Here is a 13,628-nt window from a genome sequence, read left to right as displayed (position 1 = left end):
AATGGGATAGGAAAGGGCTAGGAGTGGGACGGAAGTGGCCGTGGCCTAAATTAAAGTACAGCCCTAGCATTTGCCTGGTGTGAAAATGGGAAACCATGGAGAACCATCTTCAGGGCTGCCGAGAGTAGGGTTCGAACCTACTATCTCCCGAAATCAAGCTCACAGCTGTGCGCCCTTAACTGCATGGCCAACTTGCATGGTAGTTAAAAAAGTAGAGAGTTCTTTAAATACATCATTCTGTTGAGGATGACAAATCAATGTGATATTTGGGCTTATCGCTAGGAGCACAATAATTTATTTTACATGCAAACACATAGTTCTATAACAATTTAGTATAATGGCATTATGGAAAACAGCATGCTGCAACAACAAATATATAGTAGTGCAAATTCCAAAAGTATGCATAACTGCCAACGGAGGCCACTGTTGGACAAGTCTAAGCAAGAAATTCAGCCAACCGCAGTATACTGCCCAACTTCTTTCCACAGCACTAGGCAGCAGCAAGTCTACATGTTGAATCATTAGGAAAGTTTGTGTGTAGTGTATGGTTGGGTTATGACTGTTCTTGAAATATTTTATGCTTTTTCAAGAAACCCTTAACATGGTATCAGGGAACCCCACTGGTCTAGACACCTGTAATTACAAGATTTGGAATCCAAAACAAATTTATTTTTATAAAGTTGTATATCCTTATTAAACAGATATTAAAGTATGTTCTTTTACATCGATACATCTGTTCTCCCACGTAAGCTCATGAGTACGTCAATGTAGGTTGGGGTGATTGAAAAGTTTGCAGCTAACGGTCAAATGATTCATTCTCGACTCTCTCTCTGAAATATTTACACAAGACAAACACACAGGTTCTTGAATGGTATGTTTCTCCTAGAAGGATTTGAGTCACTGGAAAATTTCAGCAAGAAAAGAGGGATTTGCTTTCAACAAAAACGGAACAAGCCTTGGTGTTCATTCCCACACCCAGCCTGCTAGAAAGGAGAAATGATGATGATGATGATGATGATGATGATGATGATGATGAACAACATATCAATCCTAGTTATATTTGAACCACTTCATAATTATACTCATATATATATATAACTGAGTTATGCCTTGAATTATTACATTGAATGAACCTGCATCAAAACGGAAGAATTCATTGCTATGTCTCCACTTGGACATTTTACTAACAATATTTTCTCTGTTTACTTGTCTAAAATCTGGGTGGCTCTCATGCAACACCATTCAACTATTCACAAATAATTCCAAATTATCTACATCCTTACAACAAGGCCTGTATAATCAACATCTGCACAATTATTTTCCAAATAAACTCCTCTATTTGTGGAGTTTAAAAAACCCTAAAAAACTCCCCCAGCCCACTTCAGAAATCTAGACTTCTAGAAGATTATGTACAGAATCTTTCATCACTACATATAAATGCAACATGAGGTTACATGAGGAAAAATATTCAATACTTACCCCTTAGAGCACAGATAGCATCATTATACGCAGCAATTGCTAGTGATGCTGATTCTGAAATTTTTGCCTCAAGATCCACCAAATTTCTAGGATGAGTTTTGGGAAGTTTTGTCAAGTCTTCCTCATATTCATCAACTTTCTCTTGTTTCTCACCAGTCACAGCCACTGTAATAGAAAAGAAAAGAAACATATTTTGGTTAGCAAACATTCGTTATAAAATATATTATGAATAAAATTTTCTTTTGACAACCATGAGGTTTTTGAACTACATATTCAATGAATAACAGCTGAGAGGATTTGTCGTGCTGACCACACATCACCTCGTAATCTGCAGGCCTTCGAGTTGGGCAGCAGTCGCTTGGTAGCCCATGGCCCTTCGAGGCTGTTGTGCCATGGGGTTTGATTTGGTTTGGTTTTATTCAATATGAAAACATTCTATGACAACTTTTCATGAGTTTCAACAAAAAAGAGTGAATACGATGAAACATCTTTCCACATCTATGATATAAATAGAACACTTGATTTTAAGAATGATTATGGAATAAGAAAAAGGTAAAAACTAATGCAGTCTCTGCTATTTAAGTAATCTATTGAACCATATTGTTTCATGTAGATAGAGCTGTTATTTAACGCATAATGAGCTGTAGTAGAAGTAATGTAACGGGCCTCAAAGGCAAGAAAGTCGCAAAAGGAAGCTTGGAGTTCCTAGGGGGGGGTAGCGTGTTCCAGTTTGAGCGTGGCAAGATATACGAGACAGCAGGGGAATCAGAATAAGGGACAGAGTGACTCGAATGCTGTCTTGGGATTCACAGATACCATATATATAAGAAAAGACAGGCCTGGAAAGGTATGAAAACTTGATGCTAATACTCATGTGAGCAGATTTCCACAAGTATAAAATGATAGAAAACTGTGGAGTAATTTACAATGTGTCACGAGTTGATCCATTTTGCTTTATTAATATTTAGTGTGCTGGAAAACCGTGGGAACCAAGCTTTAGCTCGCCACAAAGAAGAAGCGCTTGAATCTTGGTTTTCCCCTAGCATTGAGTCACTTTCGATAAAGTATAAGACAGGGTTACAGGAGGACGTGGTGTGCATTAGAAGACTGACGGTGTGACAGGGTGTGTTGCGAGGTTAGACAAAGCAAGTGTTATAACAGACAGTGTCGGTCAGGCTCGTCATGCATAGCCTGTGAGCAATAGCAATTACATGGAGCTAGGAAGAAATACTTTAATAAACTTTGATAGAGGAATTAGTGCACAGATGGCAACCAAAATTTGCAGTAACTTATCCGTGATTAGGAGCTCTACGAGGCGAACTATAAGCCCGGATGGAGGAAATCCTCTAAAGATATCTGAGTCCTAACCCACGAGATGTTAAACTAGGAGCAACGGGAGTGTGCAAACAATAATATTAATTGCGTGCCAACATTGCAGTTACCGGCAGTAGGTGAATCTACGACTAGAGCTTATTAAGCACAAGACCTTCCCACAAACCATGTGCTCAAGCAGACGGCAACATGATGGAACACACTATGGAACTGAACCGAGAACCTGCAGCCCAAGACAACGTTAGCGTACTGATGGGTTAAATCCATGTAACCAGTTCAGATGGAGAAGCCATGAGGTCAAAATGTAACAGATAAGTTTGAACAGATTTTTTTAGCAAGAGAGAGAGGGAGAGGGTGGGGGGGAGGACAGTTAAACTTAACATTTTTCTTTTTAATAAGTGTTCATTATGCCTAATGGTGATTATGTAAATATATTTTGGACTAACGCATGTGTTTTTTCAGTGTTACTAGCTCTGGATTAGTTATATATAGTTACGAGGGTGTTAAATTAGGTTTGTTCCCCAATCATATAAAGCAGTGTTATTCTTACCTGGGAGTGATTTGTGGAAGCTTGAGAAGCTAAGATAATTGAAAAATAAAAATAAAGGATGGAGGTGCCTTATAAGTTATCGAACAGGTAGAATCTTATTGTGAGTGTTAGACGTCCTAAGGAATATGAATTGCATGTTATATTAATGTGCACGAGATTTACAGCATTGCAGAGGAAGCTGCAGATTTTAAATTTCAACGTTGTAATAGAAGAGTTTTCACAATAATTCCAGCATGCTAATACATGGCCATGCACGTGGCATGAACTGAGATCTGTTGCATGAAGGAAAGAGATTTACTGAGTATGTTCCGGATAGCCTGATGACAGGTCAAGCAAGTAGGCCTATCTGATGTGAATTACAAGACTGGGGAAAATTATACCAGACCAGTGATATATCTTATTATGAGTTATTGAAAGGCCATAAGCATCTGCAATGTTTTGAAGCTTCCCTAGCGAAGGGATGAGAGTTGACTCTGTTGGGCACTGCCTTGTACTGACGGGCAGAAAGGGGGCCTGATGAGAGGTCAAGCAAGTAGGCCTATCTGATGTGAATTACAAGACTGGGAAAAATTATACCAGACCAGTGAGATATATTATTATGAGTTATTGAAAGGCCATAAGCATCTGCAATGTTTTGAAGCTTCCCTAGCGAAGGGATGAGAGTTGACTCTGTTGGGCACTGCCTTGTACTGACGGGCAGAAAGGGGACCCATTAGCCCTGTGACGATAAGCAGACGTGAGAGAATATTTGCCATGAAGCTAAGTGTATCTGCAGACAGATGAATGTTATGTTTGGAAAAGTGGGAGGCAGACGACCTTCTCATTCCCCCAGTCTATGTAAGGTTAATGAACATCGCCGCAGTAGATGAACCAGAAGTTCAATTACATCTCCAATCCCTCAAGACCAGGGTTTATTTGGGTTTATTTCAGATCCAGTGGAATATTTGTGATTGTTTATTGATGTTGTTTTTGCTTGTCATTTTGTTGTCAATTGCTATGGGACGAGCTCATATGCTTTTTTCTTGGAATGAGACGTTCAGACCTCATCTTCAATAAGGGACCGCACCTATATTACCCTCAGTATTCTTTTGGGGGTTTCAAAAAGGTCCTAAAGCAGGTTTTTTTATATTTTGTGTTCCTAATTCACTGGGAGTAATTTTACTCTTATTTTCCTTCTATATGTGAAGATTTCTGTTCTTTATCTCATGTACCAAGATGTACCCAGGCTTATCTAGTTTTCAGCATAGCGTTTAAGTAACCAACACATGGGCTCCTTGCTGATCTGATTAAATGGTTTCAGATGGGTAAATGGCCCGCTGTCACTGGATGACTTCACATAAATATCTGTAATTTGTTTTATAGTGGAATTTTTATGTTTTAGTTAATTTAATTTTTCAAACCCCAGTTTTGCTCTGGATTCTCATTCACTCATAACCAGTGCTATTCCTGTCCTACTTACACCTTTAAGTAATTTTAGTTAGCTTTTATTGTAGACCAACATCGAACATACCGCAGGTGGCGCTCCTGAACTAGCCAGGATAAACAGTACAATATATACCAGGAATTTAAAAATATCATCCAGGAAGAAGACACATTTAATCTAAAGGGAGCTATTCAACAGACAGCTTTTATACCAGCAATGATCTAATCCTCCAACAGAATTCTTTGTAAAGGTCAAAACCCTGATCTGTTTCACCAAATACTGGTTAACCAACACCTCTAGCAATATTCAAATTTCAATTTTCTACAAATATACAGTAGAAACACAAGCTTGAAATTTTCCGTGTCTGTTGGTATAATAAACACAGGCATGGTATCTCAAGTTTTACATGGAACCACAATTACACAATGATACTTTTCATTTTAAATATCTCACAAGCACTAGGAAAATAATAATACTAATTATAATATTGGTTTTATGTGCTTTCAGAGTTTTCAATGATGTTGAGGTGCAAGAATTCTGTCTCGCAAGAGTTCTTTCACATGCCAGTAAAAACCTACCAACATAAGGCTGGTGCATTTGAGCACCTTTAAATAGCACTAATCTGAGCTGGTATCAAATCTGCCAACTTGGACTCATCGACAGCCTCCACTCCAGCCTGAGCCGCTTAGCCCAGTTTAGCTGAATGAGATACCAGTGGAGATGTATTAAATATGATTTAAATCGACCAGCTAATTTGTAGTCTTTGGTGTTTACTCCTTGATGAGCAGCCATTGTTTGTTCAGTCTGCGCCGATCACTTGACTTGTTCCGAATGATTCATTGTATTAAACTTGTTCCTTTCACATTCATATATATATATTTTACAACTGGTTTTACGTTGCACTGACACAGATGGCTCTTATGGGGCTAGGAGTGGGAAGGAAGCGGCCGTGGCCTTAATTAAGGTACAGTCCCAGCATTTGCCTTGTGTGAAAATGGGAAAAACCAAGGAAAACCACTTCATGGCTGCCAACAGGGGGGGCTCGAACCTATTATCTCCAGAATGCAAACTCACAGCTGTGCCCCTAACTCGCTTGGTCGTTATATTAAATAAATCTACACTCCAAAGTAATGGACCTCATATTTCATTTTGTGATCCACATCCTTAATTTGTTATGGGCCCAGTCATGCATGAGAAAGTGAAGTTACAGAAAGACGCAAAAGTGTGGTTACGTTGTACAGGAATGTGGCGAGAAAGAACAAGAAATGGTGTCGCCTGCAATAATGCCCATTGAAATGCCTTCAAAAGACAATTTCTGATACGTAGAAAATCCATATGAAAATCCATACTTATAAAAAATTATACGTGGACCTACATAAGTTGTGCAAAAGTAATGCCTGAGTTAAAAGCAGAGAACACAGCCAGAGTGACGTGGGAATCAGAAGATAGCAAGGCTACGTCAGACATAATTCTGGGATCTCTTCAACCGAGTTGAAACAGATGAAGGATTGTGTGACGTCGAAAGAACTTTGGCAAAAGTTGGGAAATGTCTACCAATCAAAAGGCCCTGCAAGAAAAGCTAACCTGCTGAAGCAAATAGTGCTTCAATGTAAGAAACGAGGGTGACAACGTTCGTGATCATCTGTGAAGATTCTTTGATGCTGTTGACCGACTCAGCGATATGTAAGTGCCGATAAACAATGAAATACTGGGCTGGTTCGACCATCTGCTGGTAAACTGGTTGGCAGCTATGCGGGAGGTAAACTACCTGGGGGTGTAAATCAGCTGGTATTTTGGCTTGCATGCAACCACCTCCGCGTAAGTCCTAGGTAGCTACCTGGAGGTAGATTTTGACATATGGGGTTGGCTAGACTGATTTTCAGTGACTGAGGTGCTATCTACCGTTAGATGTATGAAGCTCATTTCGAGTGTCTTCTTTTCCGGCGCTTGCATCTGCTGATTATCACCAACAAGCCCAATAAGGGGAGTCAGAGTTATGGACAACGATTTATGTCAAGCCTTCGTGAGGTTAATCTACGAACTTAAAAATCAATACCTAATTGGGATTAAAATCTCAATTACATTTTCTTATGACAGTTATAACCTGTCATGTAAAGCAGCGTTTTGGAAAGTATTCTCGTAGAAGATTGGTCAAGTCGCTTGCTCCGTAATAAAAGGTTCGCAGATTCTCTTCGTCTTTCTAATTTACATTTAAAAATTTATTTTCGTTCCCTGCCGCTGTTCTTAACTCTCTTTTATGTACTTCCATATACATACATACACACATCTTCCTTATGGACTTACTGCCTTTGAGCATTCTATCTGCAGGCTTCTGTGAATTAATTATCTCCACAATCCTCTATTTGCAACTAGCTCTGTGACCTCATTTAGTTCAACATGCTTCCATTTACTGATAGTGCATTTCATTCTAATGTTTATCTTTATGAAGATAAAGTTGAAAGTTACTGTAAATGTAAAGAACTAATCAGGGTAAATATCCATTCATAGGAAGAGGAATTCAGGAAAGGAATAGTTTCCAATTTCTTTGAAATCATTTACGAGAAAACCAGGTAAACAACTGATAGGGAATCTGCTACCTGGGCGACAGTCCTACATGCTGTAAGCTTTACTACTATAATGATGATGATTGCACAGCCAGCACCAGGTGGTACTGTCCCTGAACTAAATGTCACTATAGCAGGAACACCTCTTGAACAAGTAGACCAATTCACCTACCTTGGTAGTGATCTAACCACAAACTGCAATTCAGAAAAGGCTATGGAAAATAGAATACACTCTGCCCATGCAGCTTACGGCCGCCTCTCCCACCGAGTTTTCTTGTATAAGGATCTCAAATTATATACTAAACTAATGGTGTACCGAGCTGCAGTCATAACAACACTACCACATGGATGTGAAACCTGGACACTTTATCGTCATGACGTAAATAAATTGGAACGCTTCCATCAGCAGAAACTCAGATCCATCATGAACATCAAATGGAATGACTACATAAGTAATGTGGCAGTTCTTGACAAGGCGCATATGAACAGCATAGAAGTCTTCATCATCACTCACCGGCTTAGATGGGTTGGTCACATCCAGCGTATGAATGATAGCAGAATGCCTAAACAACTTCTCTATGGTGAGACTGGTCATGGCAAAAGGCCTCACGGTGCTCCTTTGAAATGTTATAAAGAGCAGCTTATGAAGACTATGAATAGCACCAACATAAATGCTAACAACTGGGCAACAACTGCACAAAACCGTGTTCTCTGGGGGCAAAACTCACTTTTTGAGCAGGCACGTCGCAGACAAGAAATTGAAACACATGAAAAGTGGAAACTACGTCAGATCCAACCACGTCCTCCACCCACCTTTAGATGTGACTTGTGTGGCCGCATGTTTCATGCAAAGATTGGCTTGATCAGTCATCAGCGAAATCTACACACAGACAACAGACTAAGAGGAACTGCAGGAGAAGAAGTATTCTCGGAAATGAGTAGCGGACGACGATGTTTGAAAATAATCATAACATCACTTTCTATAAGTAGCACACATATACAGTAAAGCACTTTCTTAGTAGACATAATAATGTGATTAAACATTTCAATGAAATGTATTATTAACAAAAGAACGAATGAGAGAGGCATAAAGATGAATACAACACTAATAAAAATAAAAAAATTTGTATAATGAAGACTCAAACCTGCATACCTCATATTACAAAACAAACGCATTAGCCGTTATGCTACAAAAAATATTTAGGGTAACTGAGATACAAATACTAACTTATACGTAGTGTCTGAAAACTAAAAAATTAAAATTAGAAAATAAAAGCCCATTTGAAATTATTTCTAAATAGGCTTTGATTTTATATCCTTGTAGAGTTTCTTCACGAAAGCTTGATGTAAGCTTGATGTATAAAACGGGTCCCCGATGCTGTTGATGCGAGAGGCTGGTATGACCGTTGCAACTCAAGGGAAGCATTTATGTTCAAAACCCTGCAATACAATATCGATCACTGTTACGGTATCATGCTTTCATCAATATACTAAGCTAACAGAAGTTCTATGCCACCAGAAATACAGCTAATAATGTTAGGCTCTCAAAACTTGCCCGGCAGGTAAAGTCTTATTGGGCTCTCGAAGTGGCCGATAAATTACACGCCGGGTACTTACGATTTATGCTGCCAATAGCACTACCTGGGAGTGTTCGAATGAAAATATCCTTTTACACGGAGGGCAAGTTATGAGCTACTTTACCGGTAGGTGGTAGAATCAGGCCTCTGTCAATATTGTTGCTCTATAGTTTACCGGTGAGTTTTGATAGTTTCTGTATTGTGATCGAGTCATGTGACAAACTCCCGAGTCCCAAAACTTTGTGCATAAAAATAGTTGAGGAAAGGGACAAGCGACTGAGTAACCGACGAAGATATGTGCAAAACGTGATGATAGTGCAGAAACAGAACAATAACAACAGCCAGAATTATGGCAAATCAGGTAAAGGAATGAATTGTTGACAAAGTGATCAAAACAAAAATAAGACTGAGAAAAATGTATAGTACTTGGCACATAAGGCTATACACTAAAAAGCCAATATCGCCACTATAGTCCCTTTTTCTTAATGGTTCATCACTGCCGCCAACTTGACTAGTTACTTATTGAAATCACAAGACAAACAACAAGAAGCATCAATAATGGAGGTTCCCTTACACAAGTAAATGTGCAATTAAGATATTCATAATTAAGTCAGTTTTCAAGCTTTGTGAGGAATTAAGGAAATGAACACACATACACTCTCTCTCTCTCTCTCTCTCACCCTCCCTCAGTTTAATATTATGTATATATTTCTGCCTTTATTTTGATATACACATTACTATAACCGTATTCTTTGATGTTTTCCTTGTGTAAATAATTCAGCTCCCTTCTTGGAATTTGCTATTACTTGTCAGACACAAGTGAAACCACGTTGTAATAATACACACAAGCAAATACAGAGTGGCCCACTTAAAACTTTCACTGCAAATATATCTGAAACAACAAGAGATATTGATAAATGACCTTCAGGGGTATGAAGGCAGGGAAGAGGCTGATTAAATACTATGAGCCAGTCAAAAACTTAAAAAAATATGATTTTCAACATAAACATATGTTCTTTTTTTGGACACTCCGTATTATTTCTTGCACAATCATTAACATGCAAAATCATGTAAGGAATGGTGTTTGTTTCATTGCAATAGTTCATAGATAAACAAAACGCGCAGCAGTTCCACATCCCGAGATTCAAGCAAACTTCACGTTTCTCTTAATCACAATGTGATATATTGGCTGCTCGATAGCCAATATGAAGGTTCCAATTTTGAACGAGGTTTTGTTGATTGGTAGATGCTAGTAGATATGTTAGGAAGAGTGTTGCTACCAGTCGACTTTTGGTGACGCAATTGTCACATGGAGCTAGGCTGTATAAACGAGTGCAATCGTGTAACTAGGTTCACTTGCTCGTTCATTCTCTGAGTCGACGCTCATTACTATGGTCATGCCATTGGTTTATATGTGTAATCTGGAGCTAATTTGTTTTTTTGCACAGTTGAAATACGAGGGCAAGTGTTCATTGCTTGGTTATTCTTTGGTTGATTCGACAAGGCATTATGTTCATTGATACCACAGTATTTACTCCGCATTGTGAAGTTGTACTGATGGATTCACATAGTACAGTGAGGCGATTTGATTTTTATCTTGTACAGTTATAGTATGTGGCAACTCCATTCCACGGTGGTGTTATTTTGTTATTTTGTTCATGCACAGGAGGTTAAGAATGGGACAGTAATCTCATCCGTATGAAATCAATGAGGTTTGGCTGCCAAACAATGTTTATACATGTATTAAATAGGGAAGCGATTCATGTATGTGTGAGGGCGAATAAAAAATTAAGTTACACTACCTCGCCGCGAGAGCATGCTGTGTGTCGTGACCGTGGCCAATGCGGAGCAAGCTACAGTAATTGCTGACACGTCCGATAGGAAGGTTTGTGTGGTATCTCATTGTGTTGTGCATGCAGAGTGCGCTAGGCTCAACTGGCTGATCGCTCCAAATTGGAGGTATGTGCAATGATTAGATTTCTATGGGCTAAATGGTTCAATTGCATGGACATTCAATGTGAAATCACTGTTGTATATGGTGAGCGTGCAATTTCTCGCCCAGGTACTGTAAAGTGGTGTAAGCAATTTTATGCCAGACGCACGGATCTCACGGAGGAATATTGCGAAGGCTGGCCCACAACATCCAGTACCATTGCAAATGTTAACCATGTGGATGGGATCATTACAGAAAAGCGGCGCATAACATTGCAGGAAATTGCCAGCACGCTGAACATTTCATATGGCAGTGTGTTCTCCACTGTTCATCAACACCTTGTATTTCATAAACTGTGTCAAAGAAGGGTCACATGTCTGCTCACCGATGTTCACAACGGACAAATTTTCCAATTATCACTGGCATTTTTGAAACGGTATTCTGTGGAGGACGAGTTTCTGTGGCAAATCATCACAGGGGATGAAACGTGGGTCCACCACTTCACCCCCGAAACAAAGAGAACATCGATGGAATGGGTGCACACCACACCACCACGAAAGAAGGCCTAGCTCCAACCTTCAGCAGGAAAAGTAGTGGCGACAGTGATCTTTGAAACGTAGGGTGAGGTGCACGTTGAACCGGTTGTGTAAGGCAAAAATTGAGTGCTGCTGTGATTTTGTTGTATGATAAAGCAACATCTCACACAGCCCGAACTGCTGCAGCGATTCAAGTGGGAGGTATGGTAACATCCTCCACACAGTCCAGACTTAGTGCCATGCGATTATCATGTGTTCGGTAAGTTGAAGAAAAGGATCTCGGTGAACGATGATTCTGAAACGATGACAATGTGAAAGCAGCTGTCTCCAGGTGGTTACATAGAGCTGGAGGTGATTTCTACACATCAGGAATCGAAAAGTTGGCTGACATTTCCAAGAAATGTTTACAGTCCCTTGGAGACTATGCGGAAAAGTGAACATATTTTGTACGTTGTCATAGCCGTGTTGTCTACGTGTAGATGGTTTTATAAATGGCCATAACTTGGAAGTGTAACTTACTTTTTGTTTCGCCCTTGTGTTAATGTTTTGGAGTGACGCAATGGGCCAGACAAACCTTTGTAAATAGTTATCTGAAGTTGGGAAGACTCAAATTGTCAGTCTGAAGACAAAATGTCTGTGTAATTAGGGATAGGGATAACTTCAGCAAATAAGGGGCATCCAAGTGTAAGGAAGGTTGTCACACTGTCTTTGCTAGATAGAAAGTGGAATTCTAGTAGCATCAGGCAGTGCCTATTGGAACATTCCGTTTGAGGTATGTATGAGGTATACATGTATATCACAACTGATTGTAGTTAATTTGAATGTAAATTCCATATGTTGATTGCCAATTTTGGGAGACATAAGTTGCATTAAAAGGCAAAATTGGCTGATGTTGTCAGTTGATCGTCGTCTTTACCGTTTTGTTTCTCGAGTAAATTTACATAGTTAAATTGATAGTAAGTGTTCTTTTTAGTGGGGAGAAAACCTGGCATGCTAACCAGATTCATTTTCAGTGGTTAAGAATATTGTCAGGTAAGATAAGGAAGCAAATTTGGATCATCGTCAACCTCTGACCATCGCCTTGGGAGAAACAGTTCTTTCCTGCTCAACCAGGTTATCTATTTCTGTAAGTATTTTTCAGCTGGTTACCAAGATCACCAATTTATCTACTCATGTCTTGTTTATATTTTATTGAAATTATAACTTGTCTTTCTCATCTTGATATTACCAACAGTTATGGTTATTGGAATTAAATAATTTCATGAGACACAAATTCACCTGCCTTAAAGCAGATATGGGTCAGCATTCAAAGCAGAGAGAGAGAGAGAGAATATTTGGATGCAAACAGCAAGCTTGGAGGTCAATATGAATATTAAACATAGAAAGCCATAAAACCTAAAGTTTGACATGCAATCTGAATAGCTGGGATGTTATTTTTTCATTTCAATAAAATCATTTGCATCAGCTGTGATTTAAATATTATTGGGAGATCAGAAGAATGCACATGCCCGGTGAGGCACGGGACGAAGGGGTTTCCACTAGCAGAGCCGGTGACGCAATGGTTACCATAGAAACTCAGCTGCTACTACTACCCAAACAACTTTGTATTATCGTCCACTGGCAGCTCTTCGCTCAAGTCAGTTGTACTCCAGCAAACTGCAAAGTGCAAGTCAATATTTTCGTGTTGCAGATAAGAGCAGATAAGAGCCGATCTGTCTGGGCAGAACAGGAAGTTCGTGCTTGCAGGCCACATTCCTCATTCTTGCATTCTTCTCATCTCTACACAGTATGCTACTCACCAAGCCTCCCTATGCATACATCTTAAGTAAAACACCAGACAGTTCTTGTGTTAGCAGAATGCAGTAGAAGCTGTTTTATCCCGCAATTGATCATGATGAAAGTTCTATTAACTGGAAAATCAATCAAGTGCTTCATATCAGTTCACTGTCCATCAACCAGCAGCAAGTGTGGAAATTTCGCACAATTCTACAAGTGTCCACCAGATGGTGCTGCGTCCCATGGCAATGAGCAACAGTAATTTGAAATAATTGTATTGGTATATTTAAAAACTAACTCAGTTGCATTATTGAATGTGATTATGCTGATGAAAAGTGTGACATTATAGATGATTTGTTGGCTTTTAATAATAATAATAATAATAATATTAATAATAATAATAATAATAACAATAATAACAACAACAACAACAACAACAACAACAATAACTGAGGAAA

At 39.1% G+C, this 13,628-nt stretch overlaps 1 protein-coding gene across 1 annotated transcript in view; it reads right to left on the bottom strand.

The window, feature by feature from the left end:
* The window catches only part of Mitofilin (inner membrane mitochondrial protein mitofilin), a 197,711-nt gene that overhangs the window by 113,824 nt on the left and 70,259 nt on the right, over nt 1–13,628 (bottom strand). The window contains exon 5 of the mRNA XM_067143176.2: nt 1,480–1,644. Within this exon, the coding sequence (XP_066999277.2) occupies nt 1,480–1,644 (165 nt within the window). The remainder of the gene's footprint in view (nt 1–1,479; nt 1,645–13,628) is intronic.

This window comes from Anabrus simplex, chromosome 3 (assembly GCF_040414725.1).
Source record: "Anabrus simplex isolate iqAnaSimp1 chromosome 3, ASM4041472v1, whole genome shotgun sequence".
NCBI lineage: Eukaryota > Metazoa > Arthropoda > Insecta > Orthoptera > Tettigoniidae > Anabrus > Anabrus simplex.
Note: the sequence above shows the minus strand (reverse complement) of the source record. Positions and strands in the feature narration are given on the sequence as shown.